The sequence below is a fragment of the Pleurodeles waltl genome, chromosome 3_1 (genome assembly GCF_031143425.1).
Source record: "Pleurodeles waltl isolate 20211129_DDA chromosome 3_1, aPleWal1.hap1.20221129, whole genome shotgun sequence".
NCBI classification, from domain to species: domain Eukaryota; kingdom Metazoa; phylum Chordata; class Amphibia; order Caudata; family Salamandridae; genus Pleurodeles; species Pleurodeles waltl.
The window spans coordinates 561699486-561726527 of NC_090440.1; the positions used below are offsets into that span (position 1 = coordinate 561699486).

The 27042-nt window shown below is 42.9% G+C and overlaps 1 protein-coding gene across 1 annotated transcript in view; it reads left to right on the forward strand.

The window, feature by feature from the left end:
• Window positions 1–77: 77 nt before the first annotated feature.
• The window catches only part of FRMD5 (FERM domain containing 5), a 396131-nt gene continuing 369166 nt past the window's right edge, over window positions 78–27042 (forward strand). Inside the window, exon 1 of the mRNA XM_069222965.1 lies at window positions 78–616. Coding sequence (XP_069079066.1) covers window positions 515–616 — 102 coding nt within the window. The 5' untranslated portion in view covers window positions 78–514. The remainder of the gene's footprint in view (window positions 617–27042) is intronic.

The following is a 27042-nucleotide window of genomic DNA, read 5'->3' on the forward strand; positions in this document are numbered from 1 at the left end:
TGGCGGGTCATTTTTGCTAACCAATCGCGTGCAAGACTGGGAAGTGCAGCCACAAAGGCCCTCCTAGTACCTCCTCTAGCCTGTCAATCAGTTTAAACCCAGCTTTGTGAAAACCTCCCTCGTCTTTGCATATTAAATCTGGTTTGATACGGATTTAAAGTAGAGGCAATAGAATGCACAAAATTGGGAGGTAATGATCGGGTCTGGGAACCTCCGGCATGATTCGGAAGGGTTGGCATGTGGGCATAGGCTCTTCAGAAATTGCAAGCTATTTCCATTCATTGTGGGGGTCGAGCACCACTGCCATCTTCTGTGTGTGGGAAAGAGGGTCTCTGGGAAGCAGCAGCGTGTCTGGGGTTCCCCTGAACCACATAAAAGGCTAAAGGAAGCGTACTGAAAGAACGATCGTAGGCACTGCACAAGAGGTTTGGTTTTCGCCAGTCAACCGGGGGCTCCTTTCGGGGGCACTGGGCATTGGCACCCTCGTTCCCACCCCCAGGAGCTCCCGGAGAAGATGCTGAGCAGGTTGATGAGCGGCAGCAGCAGAACTTTGGACCGGGAGTACAACTGCACCGTGCGATTACTGGACGACTCCGAGTACACCTGCACCATCCAGGTGAGCTGGCGTGTGGTGACGAACCCATTTTCAGACAAAAAAAGTTATCTGGATAAGGGTTGCATTTTCTTGAATGACAAAACTCGCGCTCCTCTCTGTGTAGTTAAACGAAATACGAAACATTAGTAGTGCCTTGAAGGGTGAATTCTAATGAACTACTGGCATAGTCACTCTCGGATAGGAATGCATGTGCACACTATAGGAAGCGTATTCAGCATCTGAAGTATACTCCGAATAAAAAACATTCAGAAAGAATTCGTACTTTCCTATTAGGGTAAAATGTCGTAGAGGAGGGGATCGTTGAACAGCATACCTTCCTTGCAGGGTGGTGGTTTTTAGGGTGGAACTCCTCGTGTACTTAATCTCTGAAAGTCTCGTCTCATTATGGTTCAGATGCACCTGGCGCGCTATGCGCCCACCATAGACACTAACGCGGGAAGCATGCCGGGGCTAGGGGCGGCATCACTATCAGTCCTAAAAAACATTGTCACTGGAGCTGCAGAGGATCCAGGGAGATCTATATGGTCGAGGGCACACGTCTGGCGCCCTAAACCACTCCAGCCAGTTAAGAGTCCACTATACAACCTTGAACCTCTTTCTAAATTGATGGGGGGGGGGGGTGTTGACAGGAAACCAGGCGAAATCTTTTGTGACATTACCCATTCCCCATCTTGTTCTCAAATATGAACATGTTTATATTTGGAGCACCTAAATTCAGTCATTATAAATGTCTGCTACACACAGAGAAGAGAGAGTGCAACACATGCTCTGATTGGAGTGTTATCCTCTAAGAATCCGAACTAATGCAGAAGGCGACTCAAAGCACGATTGCAGTTTCAGTACGGTGTCAAAGATAGCGTGTGTTTCTATGTCTTGTGTATGTGTGTACCCGGATTTGTCTTTTATCTGTCAGGGTTGAGGCGTCTTCCTTTCCTAGTTCAGGTACTAGAGTCCCAAAGTCTCGCTTTGTCCTGATTGAATGGTTGCCAGTGCCATTATATTCGATCCCAGTGGTAACGTGTTCCCTTTCCTAGTTGGTGCTCGTCTCCCGATTCAGCGGATGTGAGCCTGTTCCAGAGTCGGTCATACATTTTTCCCCAATATCGTGAGTTTAGTGGCACAAATGTGTCTCCCAGCACCTTCATTTTCCAGACCCTTTGTCACTGTGCATGTTTCTCCCCGCTCCGGTGTACAGGTCCCTCTGCCCAGTATATTACCCGGTATTCTGTGGCTTCCCTGTCCTAGATGCTTGAGTTTCCTTGTATATGTGCCAGCCCCCTACCCCCCTGGGCCCCTTTTCACTCCGTCCCTGAGTTTCTTTGTCTGTCACAATTATCTGGTGCAAGGTTGGGTGTAATTTTCTCTTTGACCAAAAGACAAGTATCAGTGTCTTTTGGTAAGTCTGTCTCTCCCTTTTATGTTATGTCACGAAGCGTTTGTATTACTTTTGCACCATGCAGCACTGTGGGTTTTTCGTTTTTGAAAAGTACTCCTCGTGGTTGTTGAATTAACTAGGTACCATGGCTCGAGTACAGTGATGTTGTCTTCCGTTGCTCATATCTCGCAGTGACCGTTCTTGCTTGTTCATGGTGGCAGTGTATTCCTTTCCCACATTTGGTTATTCTACAAGCTGCTGCATGCTTTTTCCCGAGCTACTGCCATCGTATTGTTTATCCCAGTGGTACTGTTTTCCCTGCTCCTGTTGCCTTCACTGCTGTGTGTGTGTTTCCTACGCTATTGGGGTCACCTGTTTCCTGCCCCTTTTTAATGTCTCTTTTGTTCACATGCTAGTGTTCCTGTTCGTGGGGAGATGGTATGTTAGGCCCTTGTGATGTTCATAGGTTTGAATGTGCAGGTGTTGGTGAGACTGGACAAAATGGTCCTTGGTGTCATTCCTGTGTGCCAGCATTGCTTGTAGACATTTTAGGCAATTGCATTACCTAACCATCAGATAGATCATCCATTCTGAGCAGAGCAGACCGAGAACGCTGCGCGTTCTATGGGTGGAAAAGGGATTTATTTGAGATGCTTGGACTCAGCCTTGTACTCCTGAAGACCTAAAACCTTGCATGGCTATTATTTTTCTTTTCCTTTTTGGCCACCCTTCCTTTCTCCACTTCCATCACTCATGTTCATTTTCCCAATTCTGTGATTCAACCACATGAACCTTCTGGGCCTGCGGTCTTTCTGGTCTTCTACCCCTTTCCCACTTTTGTAGCTGATGCTGTTTGCGCATTTCAAAAACACTGTGGTTTGCATCTGTGCAGCTTTTGCCCTTTATGGTTGCTTTTCTTTTTCCAAAGACGTCTACAGTAATTAATTTAATATTTTCCAGATTTTTTTTTTCCTTTTTCTGTTTCTCTTTTTCCTCTTTCGTGTTGACCACAAAACATTGTCCATTAATTGCTGCTGTGTTTGCAGACTTCCACAACAAGTTGTTAAAATACTCTGCATGGACTGAAATGCAGCTCCTACGTTGCAAAAGTAAACTCATTGCCTTTTACCTGTTGATTGCCGTATTATTGTATGAGTGAATCCCCGTAAATGTGGCATCTCCAAGCACTTACTTCAGAACCCTAGGGAAGATCAGAAGAGGAGTGTGCCTGGAATCTAACCTGAAAAGACCCCTAGACGACTGGAGCTGCTCTCTCTCTCTCTCTCTCTTAACCAGGAAAAAAGCAGACTCCAAGGGTAATAAGGCTGACCTCCTGTGAACACTACAGGAACACGATAAGCCTATTCCTGCAGCCGATCAGTAGCAATTGGATTTTGCCCAACAACCAGGTAGTCTTTAAGCCCCCTCTACTGAGGTCCTGAGGAGCTTCAGAAGTGTAGTTCTGTGGTGGATGGGACTTAAAGGACCAAAGTTAGAAAGTAATGTCTTTTGCCCAGGACAAACCTGGTTGGTGTATCTGACCTGTGCTCTATTGCAGTTGGTGTCAAATTGCACCTAGGTCCTGTGCTATCTTGACCATTGGCTAACATTGGCACTTTTTTGTTGCTTGATGCTATGTTTAATTCAGATTTTAAAAATTCATATGTGCACCTCCTCTAATTGGAGTTTGGTCATTTTGGTATCTTTTTGTTGATTACATTTTACTGTATGTTCCTAATGTGTTTTTAGATTTTTTTTTATTTCTGTGCATTTCGATTTTATTACTGTTTTAGTACTGCATAAATACTGTACACATTGGCTCTAAGTTAAGCCTGTCTGCTCTGTGCCAAATATACCGGGGGCTGAGCTCAGGTTTATTTAATGACTTCAGTGGTTCATCCTTAAAAGTATTGTGATTATAGCTTGTGATGGATACTTACTCCTCTCAACTAATAATTCAATATCTTACAATCATTTGGATACCTCTTGTTCTTAGATACTGCACCACCAAGTGTCTTTGTTTGGTAAAGCACCATGGGGCTGATGGTAGTCCAAATGTTTGTGCTAGCAATTCATAAACTAACCCCCCCCCCACACAAACTGGAGAAATCTCCTGTATAGGTTAAAATGGGAACTCTCTGGTAGGTGTCCTTCAGGTTGAGCCTGACGATCCAACCTGCTGTAAGGGACAGATCCCTTCGGAGGTGGATGCATTCCATCTTTACATCTCCTTCTCTGGTAGAGCAATCTCTTTATTCGAAAAGCTTAGTGGTTGAGGTTGAGAGGTCTGATTTGAGGATCCATAGAACTATGTGAAAACTCTGAACCGTTTCCAGGACCCATGAGACGTTTGTTATTTCCTCCCACTTGCCTTTGAAGCATCTCAAACGGGGTCTGAATTTCAGAAGGAAAATGAATACTTCTTACCAGCATTTTCTGCTGCACCTACCTTGGGAATATCATCTTGAAGGAAAAAAGTTTCCTGACAGAGGTACATCCTGCCATCCTTTGTTTCTCCTGCTATGTCCTCTCTGGGAACCTTGCTGAAAGGGACAGCTGGAGGAGCAGCCCCTGCCTATTCCACTTAGTGGCTGCAACTCATTTCCGCGACCTAGGATGGTAAATATGTTCTGGTTCCAACATGTGTGACTGATTTGGATCAATATCTGCCATTCTAAGAGGAGGACCAGGCCACCATGGTCTATTACCACCTGGCTTATTATAAGACGTAGGGTCATCGTCATCTGTTTTACAAGTCAAGATTCCCATTGAGAATTGCTCGACACTTATATATGCTTCACAATCACTCAACCCATTTGTTCACATCCATGTAACACCACAGTTATTGGCAAGAATTCATTCAGAACCACATGTGTATTAGAGCTTTAATATCAGATGTAATCAAAAACATCCAATTCTTACATACAATTTGACATAAAACACTTGACAAATTCCCTGCTCATACAAATTACATGTATTTAAAAACACATTTATAGTCACAATACAATACAACTGGGCATCAATACTGACTTTTCTGCAAATCCTTACAGATCTATTCTACATGAAATAAAAAGTGCTTATACCAAACTTTGGTGCAAACAATCCATAAAAACCAACACAAAAATGATTAAAATATATCTAGAGCGAAATATACTAGATAGTAAGCGTATGTCTTTCTCTGTTACTAACCTGAACGAATCATATCTCAAAATACATGATGTTTGCCGGTCATCATCTATTGCATCTTACAGTCCATCAGATTTAGTTTGCAAAATATGTTGGCACGTTTCAGTAGAGTATGGAGTAGGTTATTAACCCCCAATTAGTCACCAATTTCTCTCATTATTACAGCCTCGCAGAACAAGGTCATATGTTTCAACATGCACAAACCCCTATGGAAGGATTCCTGTAGTTGAATCCTTCTAGGTGCCCCAATTCACATTTTTTCTCTGCTTTCTTAGGATGCTGACTACCCAATCACCCTTATTGAACCTAGGTTTCTCCTTGCTCTATCCTTGAGGTTTCCTTCGCCCCCCTCCTCCCTCCCTCAAAGGGTTCTGGGAGCCCTGCCACCAGCATAAGGTGGTTAAGTGCCTCAGCAACTGCTTCGGTGAGGTCTCTTTTTTTAAATAATTAGGGATGCTTTGCTCCGAAAGAGGGCCATTCCTCCTCCTCCCCCCCATAATACTGGGAATATTCATTGGCCTGGACAGACTCCATTGTTTAAGGCTGGAGCACCACCTCAGCTCAAGTTAAAGCACCCTTATTCCTCTGGGCAGCACTGCTCACTCATGCTGTGTAAATATTTATATGAATATTGTTTCCACTTTGGGGGTTAAACCTACTACATATGCATTCTCGTTTGAACAGGGTATGGTTCTTTGAGTCAGGCTGATATCTGCACATGTTCTAGTTCAGATGTCTCTCATGCATGTGGGCGCACAAGCAAGAACTTAAGGCCACAGCAGCACCCTCTAGTGGTGAAACCCTCAATACAGGTGAAGCATCCAATGCTCTTGGATCTCCCCAGTTGAGGGTCTGCTATGCAAATGCGGGGTGCAAGAGCGGCCTTTCCCATCCTAGATTGAAAAGTTATGCCCAGTATCAAAACGATTGGGAACAAAACATGTGAGTAACGACCTAACTTCTAGCTGAAGGAAGAGGAGAAATAGACAAGGGACCTTATATTGGACAGGATTCCGTGATTGGTGGATAAGCAGTTGTTTTGTTGCATTTGGATTTCTCTGTCTTTTTGGGAAATTTCGTTGTGCGGTTAAAACATGCATAATCCTCGCCATCACAACCATTTTCTGATGGGTTTGTTAGAAAGAAGTGCTTTCAGAATCCCAGTACTGTAACAAAGAATGAATACAAATCATAACTCCAGAAGACACCTTTCTATATCTAGCTGGATGCCCAGAAGAAAAACCATCGGCAAAGCCAATCTGTCTTACCCGTGGGACCTGTTGCTATTGGTTTTAGCCATGCAGCATTACACCCCCAAATATTTTTTTTTAATAAAAAGCTTTGGATACAATCGTTCACATCAATTTCTTGGTAAGTGCACCATTCATGCATGTTCCTTCAAAACAATGCACCTGCTTTTGTTTTTCTTTTAGTTACCAATCCGAGTTGGATCAGTAACTAAAAAGAAACAGTAAACACTTTTTTTTTTTTTTAATACGGGCGAAGGAAGCAATAATGGTGGGGAAGCAACATAGAAGGTGCGAGTGTGGGGTGAAAGCAACACTGGGAAGAGGAGTAGAAGCAAGAAGGGTGTTGTTTTCTGTTCTGTGCATCATTGTATCCACATCAAACAAACTATTTTATTTTGGGAGTTTGGAGGATCACCTATTGAAATGGTACTCCTGTACTCCCAAACAAGACAAAATCATAAAATATTGATGAATCACATTTTGAATAGCATCTGATGATTGTGTGTAGGTTTGATGTTTTAACGTAAAACATAACCATAAAAGCAACAGATAATACAGTTCTACTTTACCTACTCCTGTAGATGCTCACATGCTTTTGAGGTTGACACCTACCAAACAGCACACCTGTCTCACTGCAAAGACAAATCGGGGACCTACTGAAAGGTTCCCTAGGAATCCATTCCACCCATTGTTTTGTAACTTAAGTTGTTTGCTTTTGTATTTCCTGGCTTTGTTTTAGGCTGTCCAGCATGTCTTTGTCTGTCCTGTAGAGCTTAGCCTGCTTATTACCTCTCTCTCTGGCTCCTTGTATTTTTTTACTATATTTCGTGAGGCACTCCACAGAACACATGTTTTTTTCTGGTGGCTCCCTGGTATGCTGATTCACAAAGTAAACATGCTGCATTTCTTAGAAAATGTTTTGGGCCTCCTGTCCTTCTGCTTGACTGATTCTGCTTATCTCTGATATTACCAATTCATCAATCTTGCATGCCTGTGAGGAACAATGTTCTGTCTATGAGCTTGTTTATTTTGGTCAGTCTATTTACTAATAGCATAATTTCAACAAACCTCTTTCTCAATTTGCACACCCCAGCCGTAGGCGCTGGACGCAAGGGACTGAGGTGTACTGAAGCACCCCAAAATAACCACATTGGGCTTCAGATGTGAATGAGCAATAAACCGGCCTTTACATTTTGTTTTTATCTTGTCACGTTTGCTGTGCTTTCAAAGACCAATATCAAATGTTTCGCTCTGTTTTCCAGGGAGCTTGTGTTTATTTTTCTTCTCTTATTGCAAAGTGAGAGAATTTCTGTGACAATCTAGCTGGGTTCTGGGTGTGTGAAAGGAAAGGCTGTAGGGTGTTATTTTTTCTAGCATGCAGCAAAATTTAAATGTCAGCAAATGAACCATGCAAATATTTCAGAATATATTTGAATTAGGAAGCAACAAATGAAGCCCATTTTCTTATAATTCTGATGTGTGGGGGAAACATTTTAATACGATCAAAACAAATTAATGCACGGGGTGATGCCTATTTTTCACACATATAGTTTCTGCGCTGTATAGTTTTATCATTAAAACTGTACAGGGAGTGCAGAATTATTAGGCAAATGAGTATTTTGACCACATCATCCTCTTTATGCATGTTGTCTTACTCCAAGCTGTATAGGCTCGAAAGCCTACTACCAATTAAGCATATTAGGTGATGTGCATCTCTGTAATGAGAAGGGGTGTGGTCTAATGACATCAACACCCTATATCAGGTGTGCATAATTATTAGGCAACTTCCTTTCCTTTGGCAAAATGGGTCAAAAGAAGGACTTGACAGGCTCAGAAAAGTCAAAAATAGTGAGATATCTTGCAGAGGGATGCAGCACTCTTAAAATTGCAAAGCTTCTGAAGCGTGATCATCGAACAATCAAGCGTTTCATTCAAAATAGTCAACAGGGTCGCAAGAAGCGTGTGGAAAAACCAAGGCGCAAAATAACTGCCCATGAACTGAGAAAAGTCAAGCGTGCAGCTGCCACGATGCCACTTGCCACCAGTTTGGCCATATTTCAGAGCTGCAACATCACTGGAGTGCCCAAAAGCACAAGGTGTGCAATACTCAGAGACATGGCCAAGGTAAGAAAGGCTGAAAGACGACCACCACTGAACAAGACACACAAGCTGAAACGTCAAGACTGGGCCAAGAAATATCTCAAGACTGATTTTTCTAAGGTTTTATGGACTGATGAAATGAGAGTGAGTCTTGATGGGCCAGATGGATGGGCCCGTGGCTGGATTGGTAAAGGGCAGAGAGCTCCAGTCCGACTCAGACGCCAGCAAGGTGGAGGTGGAGTACTGGTTTGGGCTGGTATCATCAAAGATGAGCTTGTGGGGCCTTTTCGGGTTGAGGATGGAGTCAAGCTCAACTCCCAGTCCTACTGCCAGTTCCTGGAAGACACCTTCTTCAAGCAGTGGTACAGGAAGAAGTCTGCATCCTTCAAGAAAAACATGATTTTCATGCAGGACAATGCTCCATCACACGCGTCCAAGTACTCCACAGCATGGCTGGCAAGAAAGGGTATAAAAGAAGGAAATCTAATGACATGGCCTCCTTGTTCACCTGATCTGAACCCCATTGAGAACCTGTGGTCCATCATCAAATGTGAGATTTACAAGGAGGGAAAACAGTACACCTCTCTGAACAGTGTCTGGGAGGCTGTGGTTGCTGCTGCACGCAATTTTGATGGTGAACAGATCAAAACACTGACAGAATCCATGGATGGCAGGCTTTTGAGTGTCCTTGCAAAGAAAGGTGGCTATATTGGTCACTGATTTGTTTTTGTTTTGTTTTTGAATGTCAGAAATGTATATTTGTGAATGTTGAGATGTTATATTGGTTTCACTGGTAATAATTAATAATTGAAATGGGTATATATATTTTTTTGTTAAGTTGCCTAATAATTATGCACAGTAATAGTCACCTGCACACACAGATATCCCCCTAACATAGCTAAAACTAAAAACAAACTAAAAACTACTTCCAAAAATATTCAGCTTTGATATTAATGAGTTTTTTGGGTTCATTGAGAACATGGTTGTTGTTTAATAATACAATTAATCCTCAAAAATACAACTTGCCTAATAATTCTGCACTCCCTGTATGTCTGTGCAAATGTAGTTGTAATTTCACTCTGTCATTCCTCTCTATGACATTCTACCCCCTCCATTCTGACACACTGCTCCTCTCTATGCTACTCCACTCTACGTCACTCTACTCTACATCAGTTCACTCAATGCCTCTCCACTGCACCCTGTGCCACTCCACTAAATGCCACTCCTTGACAGTTGACACCACGACACCTATCCCACTGCATGACACTCCACTCTGTCCATTCCACTCTACAACACTATAGTCTACTCTGTGCCACTCCACTCTAGAATACACTACTATACTCTGACAAGCCATGTCACTTTACACCACTCCATGCTACACCACTCCACTCTGTCACACCATTCTACGCTATTCCACATTACACCACTCCACTTTAAACCAATCCACTCTAAACCGCACCATGCCACTCTATTCCACAACACGCTAAGCCACTCCATTCTACTACAAAACACTTAGACACACCACTGTATGCTACTTAACTCCACTCTGCGCAATTCTATTGTACAACACTTCCCTCTACTCTACGACACTTACACTCTACGACACTCCACTTTACCCATTTCCAGGCTACAGCACTCCATGCAGTCCCATCTAACCACTCCACTCTACAACTCTCCACTCTAGCCACTCCATTCCACGACACACCACTCCACACCATTAACTTTTAGCCATGCTGAACAGCAGCCACACTGGTGTACAGCATGGTTAAAACTCATTGATAACGTCTGTAGCTCTCACACAAGTGAGACCTAGTGGCTTTGCCAATGCTTGTTCTATTTCGCTACTACAGTGCAAATTACCTTTACCATGTGATTGCTCATCTCGTATACTTGTACACAAACTGTTTCAGAGGGGAATCACAAATATACATCACTGTTGGAACTTGCACCTAGGCATTTAAGCTGTAGTGCTCATGGGACAATATACAGGGCCTACATTATCCCATATCCGATGCCCTTTATTAAGTGGAATATCCCCTGATTGTCTTTCTGAGCACAATGATTATTATCAGGTCTAATCCATCAAGGAGGGTGAAGGTCATTGTTAGCTTCAATATTGAGGATGTAAGTATCCCAGGACCCCACTCCTGTTTTCGGGAGGCCCTTAGCTGTCATTGTATGAAGTCTATTGGCTTCAGCTCGAGCCCAAAGCAAAAGGCCTCGGAGCCACTGTCTCGTTTCTGGTACTGAAGAAGCCTTCCAGGCCATGGCTATCTGGCGTTTGAAGAGAACAGATCTAAATACAATCCAGAGTTAGTGGGTGAAAGGATGAGAACAGTGTATTGCTCACAATATCACTCTCTCTACGTGAGGAAGGTACTCCTGAAATGAATGATGAAGAGGAGGTCCGAATTATATGTGGCCAGTCTTTTCAAGAAAGTAATTCATAAGCCCATGGCACAACGTTTGAGAAAGCTAAAAAGATAACTTTCCTGTCACGGGATTAGAACTCTCCTTTAAGATCACTTTTCAAACAATATTGTATAATTTAACTGAATTGTACTCGAGATCGTAGGATGCAAGACAATGAGAGGAGTATACATGATCGATGGGCACAGACCACACTGAGAGATGTGCAGACGATTGCAAGGCCTCAGACCACACCAAAACCTGTGCATTGGATTGTAGGACGAAGACCATGCTCAAAGTTGGAAAGATATAATATATCTCCAAACCACTCCAAGAATTGTACTTTAGGTCATAGTGAGAGGAAAGCGTATACTGACAGTTGTACAGGAGATCAGAGGGTCAAAGACCATTCAAGAATTGTGCATGGGATCACTGGGACGATATTATTGTGAGAGTGCTACGTTGGGCCTTTGTCTGATCTTTGTTCTGTTTATAATCTTGAGGGTATGGGTGACTAACAACGCCATGTAGAACTCTTAAAAGTATCTTGTCCCTCAGTGTTCGATTTATGATTACAAATGGGGTACAAATCAGAGTATCCTTGGGATTGTAGGGACCTTTACTCTGCCCATAGGTGAAGTGGATTCTGTAACACCCTGAGCCATGATAAGAGTTGTTAGAGGTATCCTGGGGCAAAGACAACATCACGAATTGCACAGGAGTTTGTGGGACTGCATCCGTGCTTGTAGTCCAGTAGGAAATTTTGAGGCCACCTTTCACGCCTCAAATTGAACAGATGCCCAATGTTGTTTGCCTCTTCTATTCCCGCCGGGCCATTTCAGTGCTTGCATGAAACCAAATGACCTATTAAGCATCAAAAAACAATCAAGACAGAGCTTGAAACAGACCTACTTTCTGAAATTAAGCTCTAAAAATGTACCACGGTTGCTGTGAATAATGAAGCTGGTTATCGCCTCATTATAAATGAGGCTAAATTAACACCTTGTGAGTCTTAAAAAGGCAAAACGAAGCTTTGAATATACCCGAGCTAGGATCTCTAGTTTAAGGGAAGTTAAGCTATTTATGTTCAAGTCACACTAATGCTGCTTGGCTTGCGCTAGGTGAGGTATAAATAATATGGTTTAAAAGATCATGCACAATAACTCAAGACCCACAATGCACAGTATCCCTTAACACCCACCTACTGATGCAACGCAATGGTAAAGGGCCAGAGTATGTGACAATGCAGCTATAAGGTACGTGATGCCACACAGCCGTGAAAAATGGTGCAAGGCACGCTAGTGTAATGGTGCAGTGCCAGGTAGCACGGGGACACACAGCATGGTGTTGTGGGCTAAACATTGTGGTGATGAATGGGCAGAAGATTCAATGTTATTGGGATGCGATACTGCAGAGTGTATGATGATTCGGGACAGGAGATAATATGGTGCAGGGTAAATATCTGTCATGGCGTGGGGCCTGTCAGTACAGCAGCGCAAGAAGGCGCAGCAAGGCAGAGCCAGGGGGTACAATGGTGCTAGACCAGGATAATAGTTTTGGGGAAGGTGTGGCCTCCCATATGGAGAAACTAGCACAATACCGGAGAGTCGTGTGCCTGTGCAAGACCAGTGGATCTGATGCACAGTCAGTCACATTTTAGACAAAGCCTGATGTATAGGCCACAGGTCAATGGCACATGGTCAGAGGACTGGTGGAGGGGCAGATTTAATACATAATGGATTACTTTAATAATGGGTAACCCAACAGAGTAAAAACAAAGACATTCCCATATAAGGAAATATATTTTATGGGCAAAATAAAAATTCAGAATGGAAATAATCAGGCAATTTTGCTCTTGGTGTGCACACATTACAAGTGCAAAAAAAGTGATTAAGTGATAAAGTGCAAATATAGAGAATCAATGTCAGACTCCATTTGGACTGACATTGGCCCGCTGCTCCTCCTTATGCTGTTCTCGCCTTTCTCCGCTCTTCACAGTGCCAGATGCGACCCCTCACTTGATGCTGGGGAGTACATGGGTATCACCTGGGCTGCCTTAGACCCACCTCGAGGTCTGCAGGACCGTAACTCTTCTCACCTCACTTAATCTTCTTTCTTCAAACGCAGGTGGATCCAATTACAATTTCCATCAGTCTCTGTGCAGTCCATTAAGGGTCTGCTTTAGCGAAAAAATGCTATTAGCCAACATGTTTTTGTTCTATTTATTTATTCCCATGCAGGAGGGCCCAGAATGTTGGTTCCGCCCCACACTAACCAGATTTTAAATCAGGTACAATCTGGCGTTTGCTCTCAATTTAGTACTGAATTAGTTGTGTCAAAAATAACTAATGACCTTTACATTTTGGATGCTGTTCGGTCTACTCTGTCAGCTTTGATGTCTGTCGCCAATATCAAAACAGCATTCATCTCCCTAGACCATCATAAGAATAATGTCTTGTGGAATACTTAAAATTGCAGTTCCTACCATTTTTAAGTTTTGAGTTACAGAAATGTCTTTTATCCAATTTAACAGTACTTGATTTGTTAACCGTGGCATGATGAAAGGCCGAGTTGGGCACGGTGGGATTCAGTCTTGTGACCTGCAAGTCACACCAGATGTTAGCTCACTGAACTCTCGGAATCATCTTTCTGGCTTCATGTTTGTTCGGCTGCCTGGCCTTGGTTGTCCAGGGTGGCAATCTCTTTCCTGCTCTTGTTAAGGTTTTAGTTTGAAGGAAGGATGGCCCCTTAAACTCCCCCCACCCCGAATTATCTGTGGAATACCTTTTTTCCTGCCATCTATGATGCAACGAGGTTAGCGGTGCCCTGTGTATTGTTTAAAGTCTATCCATGCACTTTGGGCCACATATATGAACACATTTTCCCATAGATACAAAATGGGTAAAACCCTTTGATACATCTGGCCCAAAGTGTTCACCCGAGAGCCTACAGAGCATGGGGTGAATTGTTGAAAGAAAATACTATGCAAATGTGCAACTTAAATATTGATTCCTACATTAGGCTTACCTCGATCATTATTATATAGTTATGCAAAATCGTGGTCCCTCTTTGGTTTGGAAACCCCGAATGTGAAAAGCAGGAGTACTTTTCTTGATTCCTCCTTGAGCCTCCAGGCTTGGGTCAAGGCAGGCTCGGTTTTGGGATTATTTCAATGAAAATGCTAGACTGAAATGTGGTACTTAATATTGCAATCTGATGTAATCACAATTGCATAAATTATTATTATTACAGCAAGTGGCTTTCTTAAGGTTTGCCAGAATAAAATCAGAATACTGCATCTATGTTAAAATGGCACTCCTTACGACTTCTTCTGATAGGCGTAAATAAAAGCCAGTGCTAATGAATTTACAATTGCTATAGTAGGAGAATGGTTTCTGTTTGGGATACAGACTCAGATGTGAAACGCTGCAGCTGGGAGAACCTTTCATTATCACAAGAACAGGATTTAATCAAAGATACTTATCATGTGCCTCACTTGCATCATCTAGAGACATTGCTGTAAAACTAAAATAGGGCAATTACTTTCTCTGACGGCTTCTGAAAGGTATTATAAATAAGAAGAAACAAACTAGTTCATTTTAGCCTTAAAGACATTATCAAAGCAGATTATTTGACATTGTATACATAGATTTAAAAAAATCAAAAGAGATTTGTCATTTTGAAAGATGAGTTGACTTCTCACTCGAGGATAGATCAGTACAAAAAATGAAAGGCCTTTGGGTTAGGGTGTTCTACATCAAGCATTTGTCTACCTCCGCTAATGGGATCCTGTACAAGGTGGCCAGAGACCTAGGTCTTTTAGTATATAACAAAATATAAGATGCAATAAAAATCTAGCACTGGAGTGAAGTGAAGAGTCTATCTAGCACTATGTGAAGAGGGTGTGCAATACCTGTCTAACTCTAGATGTGACAGGCTTCTCTGTCTCTGGCAATAGCATGAAGCTCACTATAGTGTGCAGGGAAAACCTTTTACGAATTGGGGAAGGGTACATTCTTGTCAGTGTCGGTATTTTTTCTAGGAATTGGACCTACTTTAATGTAAAAGTGTAAACGGTTGTGTAAGAAAGTAATACTGCAAACTTCCACACTGGCAAAAGCAATGTTGCGGCCATAACAATATTGTATGAAAATGCATGTAAACCTCAGTTTACAACTGTATCAGTCAATTAAAAATTGAGCAGTTGTATCTCACGTGCTCAGTGTCATGAAACAGTGATCTTGTTGGTAACTAAGCCGTCCGGTGCTGACAAAGCTGCTGAAACCAGATGATCAGTGCTGCTTTTCTAGCCTGCAGATCCAGGTAGCATCAGCTTCGTGTCAAAACATCCTCTATTAGAAGCTCTTGTTTCTAAAGGTTTGTAAGCAGCATCATGGGTTCCACTTGCAGCCGCCCATCCTCTGCTGCCTACTTAGGAAAATTAATTAAATATATCTCCTGGTGAGGTCTAACAACACAGGGAAGCAGAAATCTCATTGAGGCATTTGATGCAGCAGTCCGTATAAGGTCACCTAAGTCGGAGTGTTGGCGACATATCCTTACATCATCCCCTCTCAGTACAGTGATTCCTGTGGAACTCTGTCTTTGGAACGCCTCTTGGACACAGCTCCAGAAAACTACAAAATGGTGGCAAGAAGCACACTGTCAAACCATTTTCTACATGTGTGCCTGTTTATACAACGGTTGTCCACGTGACTACACATACCAGTGCAGAGTACGTAGTGTGCATTCATATTGTGTGGGAAAAACATTCATCTGCAAGTTTCTCTGCCTTTTGACACATCACGGGGTCTCTTGCTCAGTTTGTGTTATCATTATTGAGCTCATCTTCGGCCGCCTGCGCCCTTTTGTCTAGTAGGGTTCACTGGCCAAAGCCAGAACAAGATCTGCAGTGCTATGTTTAAGTATTTGACTCTAAGAAGCAGGAGACCCCTGAGTGACAATAAAACCAAGGTCTACTCAGCCCTGCTTGAAAGTGGAGTTTCTTACTAGTTTGCTCTCAATTTCAGACCATGTACGTACCAGTGGCCAATCCAGTGGCGGACTGATCTGTAGTGCAGTTTGACAGATGCCCGAGGGCTATATTGAGGGATCAGTGTAGGTGCTTGTTTTGGTGGTTTGTGGGACTGTTTTATGGTTTAATGGGCCGGTTTTACTGTTCATTTTCCCGATGTTACCACAAACACTGCATGCAGCAAACCCAAATGCATGATATCTCCCAAACATTCCAAAACACCAATACAGTGTGCTTGTGCAAGTTCCAAACTCCCCGATTGTCAAATGTGGGCTATTTTTGTTAGCTATCTGACTCTGGCACATTCTGTGAGGAACATCTTACCTTTTTAATATCATTTGACATTATGGAGTAGTTGCTTTGATTTGTAACAATTTAGGTGGCATTGAAATGAATCCTTCTCCGGGCCAACCCGGCTAGTTTTGTGTTTACAGAGTTGTGTTCATTTGAAACACTTTTGAGTTTTTCTTTGTATGAAATCATGATTGCGTTGACAGTTGTTTACAGACCATGTAGTGGCTTTAGACATGTGCCTTGTTCCTAGGTATGCCAAGAACCATTTTCTTATTGAAAACTATGATATCCATTTTCAAAGATGAGAACCTTTATTGTGCAAAAACTGGAGATTATGTAAAGGCTGCGTGCTGCCCCAGGGAGACCAGTGATCAAAGGAGACAAGATTGGTGGTCTTAATCAGCAGTCAGTATCGGTTAAGATGCAATACTTGTAAAGTGTATATTCTCTAGACTAAAAACCTATCTTCTTGGCACTAGCCTGTAGGGAACATTTTGTTCTGGTTCCTGAACTGCCTGATGCCGGAGATAATGAAGAACAGTGCGCTTCACATCTTGGCAGACAAAAATTAAACGTCTGCTACTGAATAGTTATCTGGTCTGGGCACAGTGTTCCATTTTATTACTCTAGGGAAGCTAATGACTTTATTCTTGGTTGGTGTGATTCTTGTTTGGTGTACTGCCCTAAGTGGCCAAGGGTTTGCCCAGACATGGGTCGTGCGCTCACAGTGCCACTGGAACCAAGCTAGACCCGCATGAAGAGCCCTAATTGGGGTGAAACTGGTCTTGGGTTGCTTGTATTCTGATTCAGCGAGGACCTAGCCTGGCACCTCGAACTGAACTGTTATTATTTGAGCAGTGTCGAGACTGACTTGCATATGGGTATGTCCAAAGTGAAATGGCATGGTGTGCAAAATAACGATGAACTGGGATGCTGCCCTGAGTTATTGCCAGTGGCAGAGATTAATTCATGCATTCTATCCTTCACTTTTTTGTGTACTTCAGTTTTTCGCCCTACGTGGGACAGGTATGCACAGACTTGGGTTCTTTGCACAGTGTGCCACTGGAACTAAGCACCACTAGACTGATGAGCCCCAATGAGGGCAAAAACGGTCTTGGGTTGCTTGTGTTCTTGTTCAGAGAGGACCTAGCCTGCCAGTTTTGTCCTTGTTAGAGAAGGGTCAAGACTGATTTGAATATGGTTGGTTCCAAACTTGGTGGCATGGTGGGCAAAAGAACGATTGGAATGCTACTGCGAGCGATTGCCAGTTAGACTTATTCCAAGCATTCCTTCCAGAACGTTTTATGTGTTTGGAGATAGAGCAGACCAACAAGAATGACACATTTTCATATCTTGGAAGACACAAAATAAAGATGTGCTACCAAATTTTTGTTTCAACGTGACAGTGTCCAATTTATTTCCCACAGGAAGCTAATAACTTCTTTTTTTATTTTTATTTCATGCACATTTTATCTCTGTAACTGCCTAATCAGTTAAAGATAACATGGATTCCAAGTATGCTGCCTGCCTTCACATTTACAGTGCTCTAGGCTCCTGGATGGTCTAAGCCAAGGCGTCTTGAACCATCTCAAACTTTGTTTAGTCAGTAATCTTGAGTTACATCAGGCTTTAGCTCTGGGCGGACTCGGGAATAAGGTCTCAGGAGTCCTACATGGTCTCAGCTGTGCAGATAAGTGGCGACCATCTGTGAAGATGTGTGCCAGGCAACAAATTAACAAGGAGAGCTGCAGCTCTGAGAACCCGTGCAAAAGCTGAGCCTTAAAGATTTGGCATATAAATCATGCAACAAACATGTTAAAGTACTATAAGGTGTCTTTAAAATTCAAAAAGTGTACTTCTTTAACATGCGGATGCATTCCCCTTAGTACATCAGATTATATCTCTGCATCAGCAAGTATTTATTAAAAGTGACATTTTTTTAAACATGAACTGAGAAACATTCCTGCCCTCACCCTTATGACATAGCTATGAACTGAAGGTTAATTGTCACATGTATCTTATCTGTGGCCAAGGTTCCTTTTATAGATGTAGCAACATTACAGGTTATTTATTCAAACATGAGAGGTTTTTTTTGTAGAGTGAGCGTGCTGAACTCATGTAATTGAAGGTTCTCTTGTATGTGATAATGATTAAAAAGCAGGCTGGTTGAACTAAAGTATTTGCCTAGGGTCACACCGTTTGGTCAAGCAGGTAAGCTTGGATTGATTCCATATTTTCCATTTCCACACTGTGCAATTTAGAAACTAGATGGTTATCTCTGACATTAAAGGTTAATGTTTGTTCCTTAATTCTTGGAGGATGAGATTAGACTATTGGTGACAGGCAAATTCAGCATTTTATTTTTGGCAGTTTCACATGGTGCAAACCTTGCTTAAGGACATAAGAGCAATTCACAACAGAGATAGACTATGTTACACATCTTTTTCAGCACAGGAAGATTTGCTGGGATTCACAGGAAGTTGAGCCAAGGCCAGGATTCAAACCTGGTTCCTCATGTTGCATGGTCACAGCTGCAGCCACCAGGTCATATCGCCTCGTATGAAAGGTAGGCTTGTTTTGGGCACGAGGTTCCAAAAGGACCTCGTTTGAGCCAAAGCAAGGCGTCTGACTCAAGCCTAGCTTAAACTTTCAGTGGCTTGCTCATCTCTAAGTCTGTGGTTGGGAATTCTGAGTACCTATGGAAGTACCTGACACAGGTCAGGCAGTAGGTCATTGTGGATTACTTTTTTCACTCCAGCTTGAAATTAAATACAGCGAATATAATAGTCAGACTTGTGTGCAGTACGTTATTAGGGCGACATCTGTACCAACACTTCGACACAGTGTTGACATTTCACTTTGATTTTAATGTTGCAGTGTAAGATGATAAACCATGCTCCCTTGCTAGTGTATGGACTATTGAGCACATAAAGTGGCCTTTTCATGCTTATCTATTCTAGAAAGCTCAGTTAAATAAGAAAATTGATAATCCCATGGAGACAGTAAGAATATGACAATTTCAATACGTGTAGAAGAATATAAACATTTGATGTCTGTCAAAATCCAAAATTATTTGGCTAAGTTAATTTTAGTTTTCGTTGTCATCATGGTAATTATAAAGGGTTTCTTCAAAGAAACATAGATATCAGTTTGGATTTTTGTGTACATGTTTGATAAGTCATTGTTTTGGGATCATTTGGACAGCTGTTTACTTTTTCAGCAGTTCTTATCTAGGCTGGGCTGGGTGACCTCAAGCTACTCTGTTAGTCCTGAATGTTGTTTCGCTGTAGACAGCAGGGGTCCTGGAGGGTACTGGGCTGTGATCAGGGGTTCTGAATGACCACAGACTGTGTTCACAGGATCTGATGTGTTCTCGCTGTGCGCAGCAAATCCTGAAGAGCTTAGGCAATGTTCTTAAAGTCCTGGATGGCCTCAAGAAGTACATAGGTGTCCTGGGGACTCAAATGTTGTATTCCGGATGTGATTTTTGGATGGATTGTGAGCTGTGTCCTGGAGCCCTGAGTGCTTACAGACTGTGTGCTCAGGATTCTTGGGTACTTGAGGTTTCTCCGGAGGAATACTGCATGCCAACATGATGCACCTGGAGTTCTTAATGGTATTGCCTCGTATGCAGTGGGTGCACAAGGTTTTGGCCTGTAGTTATAGGTGCTACTAGTTCTAGTTGCTTACTCAGGAGTCATGGATGGACAGTGTTTGTGAGTCCTGGGTGCTGACAAGCTGTGTTAGTGTGCTCACTGGTTGTGCCCTGGAATCCTGAGAGCCATAGGTTGTGCCCAGGAGTCCTGTGTCTGAGCCAAGAGATTGTGCTCGGTAGTTCTGAAAACTGAACACTCCTGGATGCTTACATTCTGTGTTTAAGAGGCCTGGATGCTCCATACTCTTCCCCGGAGTTGTGGATGGTCTGTTCCTATGAGTTGTGGATGTTCACAGGCTATGCTCCAATGCGGATGGTGCTCTCAGACTGTGACAAAAGTGTTAGTTGCTCTCAGATTCGGCCAAGAGTTTTGGCTGTGGGTTGAGAGGCTATGCTCGTAAGTCATGGCAGGCTGTTCTCGGGTGCAGTGCCTGCTCACTGGCACCTGAATGCTCATAGGCTCTAATCACATGCTCTGTAAGATCTACGTGGAAGATCCTGGGTGCTGTCGAGCTGCGCTTGGAAGTCCTGTGGGCTGACTTCCTGTGCTTGGGATGCCTATGCTCACTAGCTGTGCCAATGAGTCCTGGAAGCTCACACGCTCTAGTTGGTCCTGGAAAGTCTGTACTTGATAGAGTCTTGTTTGCCGAAAGACTCCCTGGGAGAACTGGATGGATTGTGCTCAGAAGGCTTGATGACCACATTATGGATTAAAAAGCGAGAAAAAATAATTTCCACTCTGCGGACCCGGGAGATATGTGCTGCCTTTAGTAAGAGGCTTTGAATATTTCAGGTTCTCCGGATTACTCCTATCTGGCATGGGCAGCTTCTCGGATAATTCCATCTATTTATTTATTTCCTTCTTAGTCAGCAAATGTTAAATAGAGCCAGAATTTAAACTGTTCTGAAGGGGAGGGCTGGGAGGTGTGTAAAGGCTGATCGAAACTGATGTGGGTGGAAGTACTTTGCTGACGCTACTTCTTCGGAATTAAGTGCAAAGAAAAGGAACTCCGAGTATGGTTTTAATTTCTGATGAAATGTCAGCTGCTACAACAGTATGTGTACCTGCGCCAAACGTAAAACCCTTTTTAGGTTTGGTTTAATGGAGCTTGACATATTCATGGCTTATTATTGCATATAACATATGAAGAATGACTAAGTGCTGGTATGTAGAATTGCTCTCGGATTCAGAGAGAGAGAGCGAGCTATGCGAATGTCATGTCTCAGGAAAGGAGAACAGATTTCTTAAATGCTAGTTCAATTTATGCTGATTTAATTGGTGGCCAACTGGGGCCGGTAGGAAGAAAAATGCAGTCTGTACAGTGTTCTTACACATAGACATATCAGTGCTTGCTTGCACATGGTGTAATCCACCTTTTTTATTTTTTTAGATCTTTCCTCCAAGACAGTGCATGTCCTGTCTGTTTCAGGGTGCATTGTTATCTTACAATGGGCTTAGCATTGGTATGTTTCATTGTTACTCATTTGCTTGCTTCTTATTTCTTAGCTTGCCTGGGCTTTTCCTCCTATTCTTACATTTGCCCCACCCCTCCCCCAGAGCATGGATACATTACTTCTGTCCTTCAACTCCTTGTATTTCAAGTGCTACTTTTTTCTTTTTATTTAAGTGCTCCATGAGAGTGCATGTGTTTTCCAGATGTTCCATTAGTGGGCTGCTCTTCTCCCCTCTGTGCCCTGCTTTGTGTGGTCTCTTGCCCATGTGCTTCTCCCTGCCTGCTTCTCTTGCTCTCTCGACAGTTTACTTTTATTCCCCCCTCCACATTTCTCTGTTCCTGTTTGTGTACTTCCCTCCATGCTTCCTCAGGTGTTGCTTCCCGTCTGCCCTCTGTGTCGACTCCCGCTCCCTGCAGCCCTCCTGCTGTTTCCGTGAGCCCGTCCTCTGTGATTCAAACCTCCACCCTCTATATTGCTTCTGCTTCCCTATCCTCCCTTGGGCTCTATGTTGTTGTCTTTCACCTGTGTTTCTCTGTTTGTGCTTGACTCTGTGAGAAGCTAAGGATATCTGGAACTGCTTCGCCAGGGAGAAAATTACTTGTGTGACGTTTGCATCCACTTTGCTGGGGAACAAACACTGCAGCTCGACTTCGAAGGGGTTGGGGGTACCTACAGCCCCAGGACCTACAATCATGGTCTACAGTGTCACAGTGCAGGAGGTCAGGCCCTCAGCTTTCTTTCACTGAAGTGCACAATTTCCCTCCTCTGACACATGTTTAGTTTAGTTTAAGAATTTATAAAGCGCGTAGTGACCCGAAGGCATCCCAGCGCTAACCTAACCTGACCGGTGCTGTCACTAGGAGAGTTGAGAGCGCTACCTACAGAAAAGAATGGTCTTGAGTTTTTTCCTAAAAAGTAGTTCTGAATGTTCCTGACGTAGATCGGAAGGAAGATCATTCCAAAGACGGGCGGCCTTGGTAAGGAAGGAGTTGGCCCCCCAAGCTCTCTTGGACCTCAAGATGGTCACAAGACGAGAGGAGGAGGACCTCAGACTTCGAGAAGGAACATAAAGACCTAGCCGCTTTCTAAAGAACATTGGGCCCTTATGTTGAAGAGCTCTATGAACAATGCATAGGGCCTTAAAATAGGTACGTTGCTTGAAAGGGAGCCAATGAAGCGAGGAAAGAGCAGGTTTAGCGGATACATGTCTGGGAAGATTGACAAGAAGCCGGGCGGCTGCGTTCTGGACTGCTTGTAGCCTTTTTATAACATAAGCCGGGGCGCTGAGAAAAAGTGAGTTCCCATAATCCAACTGGGAGAGGATAAGAGTTTGAACGAGGATTCTTCTGGCCATAGGGGGAAGAAGAATCGAGATTTTCCTAAGAACTCTTAAGATGCCAAAGCATATAGAGGAGACTCTTTTTGCTTGATAATCCATGGTCAGACGAGAATCCACCCAGAAACCAAGGCTTTTTACCTGGTCCTTAGGGGGAGGAAGATTATTGAAAGCCTCAGAGTACAGCGGAAGCGAAAGAGCTGGGGGGGAATTGCCTAGTACGATGACTTCTGACTTTCTGTCATTGAATTTGAGCTTAGACTGGACCATCCAAGCTCCAATGTCTTTCATACAGCACGAGAGGTTAGCTGCACATAACACCAATTGTACTCTTGCCGTCTCAGAGATGCTGCATAGAGTGCAGCAGAGGAGCAAAGTGGTCACTCCTTGTCTCTACTTACAAGTTTTACATTTGACTCCAAAGACTCCTCGCGAATAAGTAAATATGTAGGTGCCTACTCCACGTGAGCTTAATACCATGTTTTTTGGTTTTGGGCTGTCACATTAAGCATCTGTGCATTCTTGGAACTGTAGACGCTATTTGCATCAGTTAACTAATGTATTTGATGATAATGGAAGGTCCAAAAATTAATATGCATGTTTAGAATAGATGGAGCTTTCGTACACAACTATGTAAATATTAATACTAAATATATGATATTCGAGATAAGACACTGAGCTAAAGTATAATTAATAGCAAAGAGACCATTAATTGAATTAGCATGCAGAGAGAACTGCATATTTGCTGACAGGCCTACATTCCAAAGAAGGAAGTTATGGAATTGGTAAGGGGACTGAAGCATTTGATCACATAGTAGAAATAAGTTCTCCAAGCACAGGGACTGATTACGCATTGGCACAAACCTTAATTCTATCTCAACTTTGATTTCATCAGTGAAAGATGTAAAGATGAAGTGTTTACAAAACTCGCATCCATACATTGTCCTTCTTTCTTTCTCTTTTCACCCCTTTGTCCTTGCCCCTGTATGTGCTTGATTGTATGGTCTCTGATTGTATCAGTGTTTGCTGCTTTGTATATGTGCCTCCATGTTGAATGTCTCTGTGGCATCTCTTACGCTCTAACCTTGCTATCTCTCCCTCATGACCCAATGTCTCTGTGTTGCCCCTTTTGACCTCCACCTCCTATCCTATTTTACGGCCTATTTACTTTTCCTTGCCATGCAGACAGCTAGCAGCTACTGTTGTGTTGTAGAGACAGTTTTCCCAGAATAAAAACAATAGTTTTTCTTAAAAATCAGCACTGGTTCGTATAAGGACCAGTCTGCTTTAACAAAAATCAGATTTTCAATGAAATCATAGGACTAGTAATCTGTCCCTTTCAGATCACCATCCATGAGATTGCAGCTAAGTACTGGGAGTCACAAATTGTGACCTGCCTAATGAATATTAACTGCACATGCAACCAACTGCGATTTGGTATTTTGTGAACAGAGCTATTCGTGCATATGTTTGCAAACTACAGTTCCAATTCCAAAACATTGATGCGTAGTTAGCCACCACTTTTTGCAACTGGAATAACAGCACATGAGCCCCATGATGAGGAAGGCTGTACCGGGAGGGTGGTTAGTTAAGATGAGCAATATCGCTGGAAAAGTAGGGTGGAATGTTAGTTCATCATGCAGGTTAGAACAGAGTTCCACAGTTTGGGAGCGGATTGCTTGTTGGTCTCGTGTGATAGATATCTGACTAGGACCTTCAGCTGGAGGGAATTTGCACTGTGTAGTGGACGTTTTCTGCCAGAGATGATGAGTGTCCATGAGAAACAGTTTGGAGATAAGGAGTGCAATGGTTTATGAATAATGCGGGCAAGCTTCTGGCCTGAATTGGGAGCCAGTAACTGCAGGATAGGTGCGATGTGGTAAAACTGTTGGTCCCTGAGACTATTCTTGCAGCAGAATGGAGACCAGCTTTCAAGGGGGCAAGTTGGAGTTTAGGGTTTTTTTTAGGAAAAATTTGTAAGGAGTTTCTATAGTCCAAACTGGAAGGATCTGGTGATTAGATGACTTGTTGGAAGTCTTTTGCTGGAAGAAAATGTATGATACTACGGAACTGTATCATACTGTACTGACTCTTTAATGTTGTCTTTTTTTTGTAAAGAGAGCAATGTTTTCACAGTTGGTTTCAGGGTTGTTGTTTGGTAAGCAATTCAGTGGGGGTTTCGTAAATTGTTTGAGTACCTCAAAGCTTTTAAAGAAGATTTTGGCCTTGTCGATCTGTGCTCTCCTATAAGCTGCTTTAGATTCATAAATTAGTTTTTTTGTACTTGTTTCCTTTTCTAGCATATGTTTTCCAAGTTGTCTGCTGAGGGGCTTTAGGCGTCGAATTCTCTTGTGTATTGTAGGTGCTTTTCTGTCATGGTTAAGTTCCAAGAATTGTCATGCAGAAACATTTTTTGGGGGCATTTGGGGGACAGTGTGACAGTGCTGCTTCTGCTTGCTCGGGCCGGAACCCCATGAGCTTCTGGAAATGTGCTTCCAGAGTACCTGGTTTTGAATCACTTTTCAATCTCTGCTGATAATGACTTCTCAAGTGAGGCAATTCGAAATAAATGCACCACTATTTTGACAGCATGATGAGTCCAGACTTCCAAACCCATTAATTTCATACAGTTACATCCACCACATGCACAGTGAGTTCAGACTAGAAAACCTATTCATGTCATGCAGTGAGATCCTCCACATACAGACATCGTCCATTTATAAGAGCAATACACCATGTGCACCAACCTCAACTGATCTTGTGCAGTCCTCTTGGAGAAATGCTGGTTGTGTGCATCAGCAGTGCCCCAGGACAACATGCATCTACAAATGCAATAGATGTTGAATAGCCCGACTCTCTGTCCGCAACTTGGCCACTGGCAAAGATGATTTTTTTTCTGGGTTGAAGAGAAGGGTTGCTAAGTATGTACCATAGGGTGCATATCACATGTATTCACTTGTGCTGGTTATACTCATCTCTCAGTTTGCTTGAACTCAAAATTATTTCCATTTATGCTTTGGTACGCACTTTCATTTCATACCTGCCCACAATATGACAGGAAATTCCACCAATAAGCCATGGACATCAATTTGCCACATTAGGCACAATCATGCCATGCATGCCCATAATGTCATGAATTACCACCATAATGCATATGCCACCATTACAGCAGGTGTGAGTAGCCGCTTCTGGCCAAAACTGCAAACAATTACCACCATAGTGCCAAAACAATCACTACCTGGGGGAATACCAGAGATGAGGAGCACTGAATGGTATGCCCGGGGGTTTAATGCGTTTTTATGGGTAAGGTGTTGCGCTAATAGGTGAATGCTCGTGCTTAGAGATGACCAGTGGTGCCACACAGGCCTTGCCAAAGTCAGTATCCAGCATACAACATTACACCTTCAGCCTTCTACATCTACAGCCTCATGCCTTCTGCTTTCATTGTGGTCTCTTGGTAGACACACCTCTCAGCGCTGTCTTGGTTCGGCTTCCAGGCTATTTTAAATTGTGCTTTCTGTGGAGAGCCTTGGATCTCCATACTTCATCCTGCTCCCCGTATAGTAAGAGTTTTACCTTCCGCAGAAGACTGATCATTTTCATAAAAATCTACTGCTGCTGATTCACCTCTTCACGTTCTCTCTGCCTCCTCTCTCCTACAGAACTCTGTACTAACTCCTTTGTTAAGGCTAGAATTGATTTCAAAGCGTTGTGCTTAAGCTGCACGAGTCTGACAGGGTTGGACTTGGTCTAGCTTCAAACAGGGTTATTCCCACTGTTCAGAGGAGTGCATTTCACTCTGTACTTTACTTTTTCAGCTTGATTTCTGAGAGTTTTTCTCTTAGTTGTTCAATTTTGGAGCTCTCCATTTCATCGTGACTTTGCTGAGATTCAGACTGGCCTTTAGTACATTTTTCTGAGATAAGCGAGCCACAGACCTAATTTTTGCCACTTATTGGAGCATCTTTACTTGTAGATCCTAATACGCTTGCAGTATCTGGTAATTAAACAATATTTTATCAACCAATATCAAATTGATGTGTTTCCAGTATGATATTGGAATAGACTCCATTTCTCATATGATCTCTCGGTAAACTTTCTCCCAGTATGGTGGTAGCTTAACTCCCACTAGGTTTTAAGCATTGGCTCCCATTGCATCTCAGGATAGACTTCCTTCCCAGTATGGTTTGTAGTTTGCCTTTGCTACCAGTGTGATTGTGTAAATTTATATTTGATCTATTTGACTAATGACACTGCAAGGAAAGACGGATTGTGTTGCATGTTGGGCACATAAAGGTAAATTATACAGAATCCTCTTGGCATCATTAAGT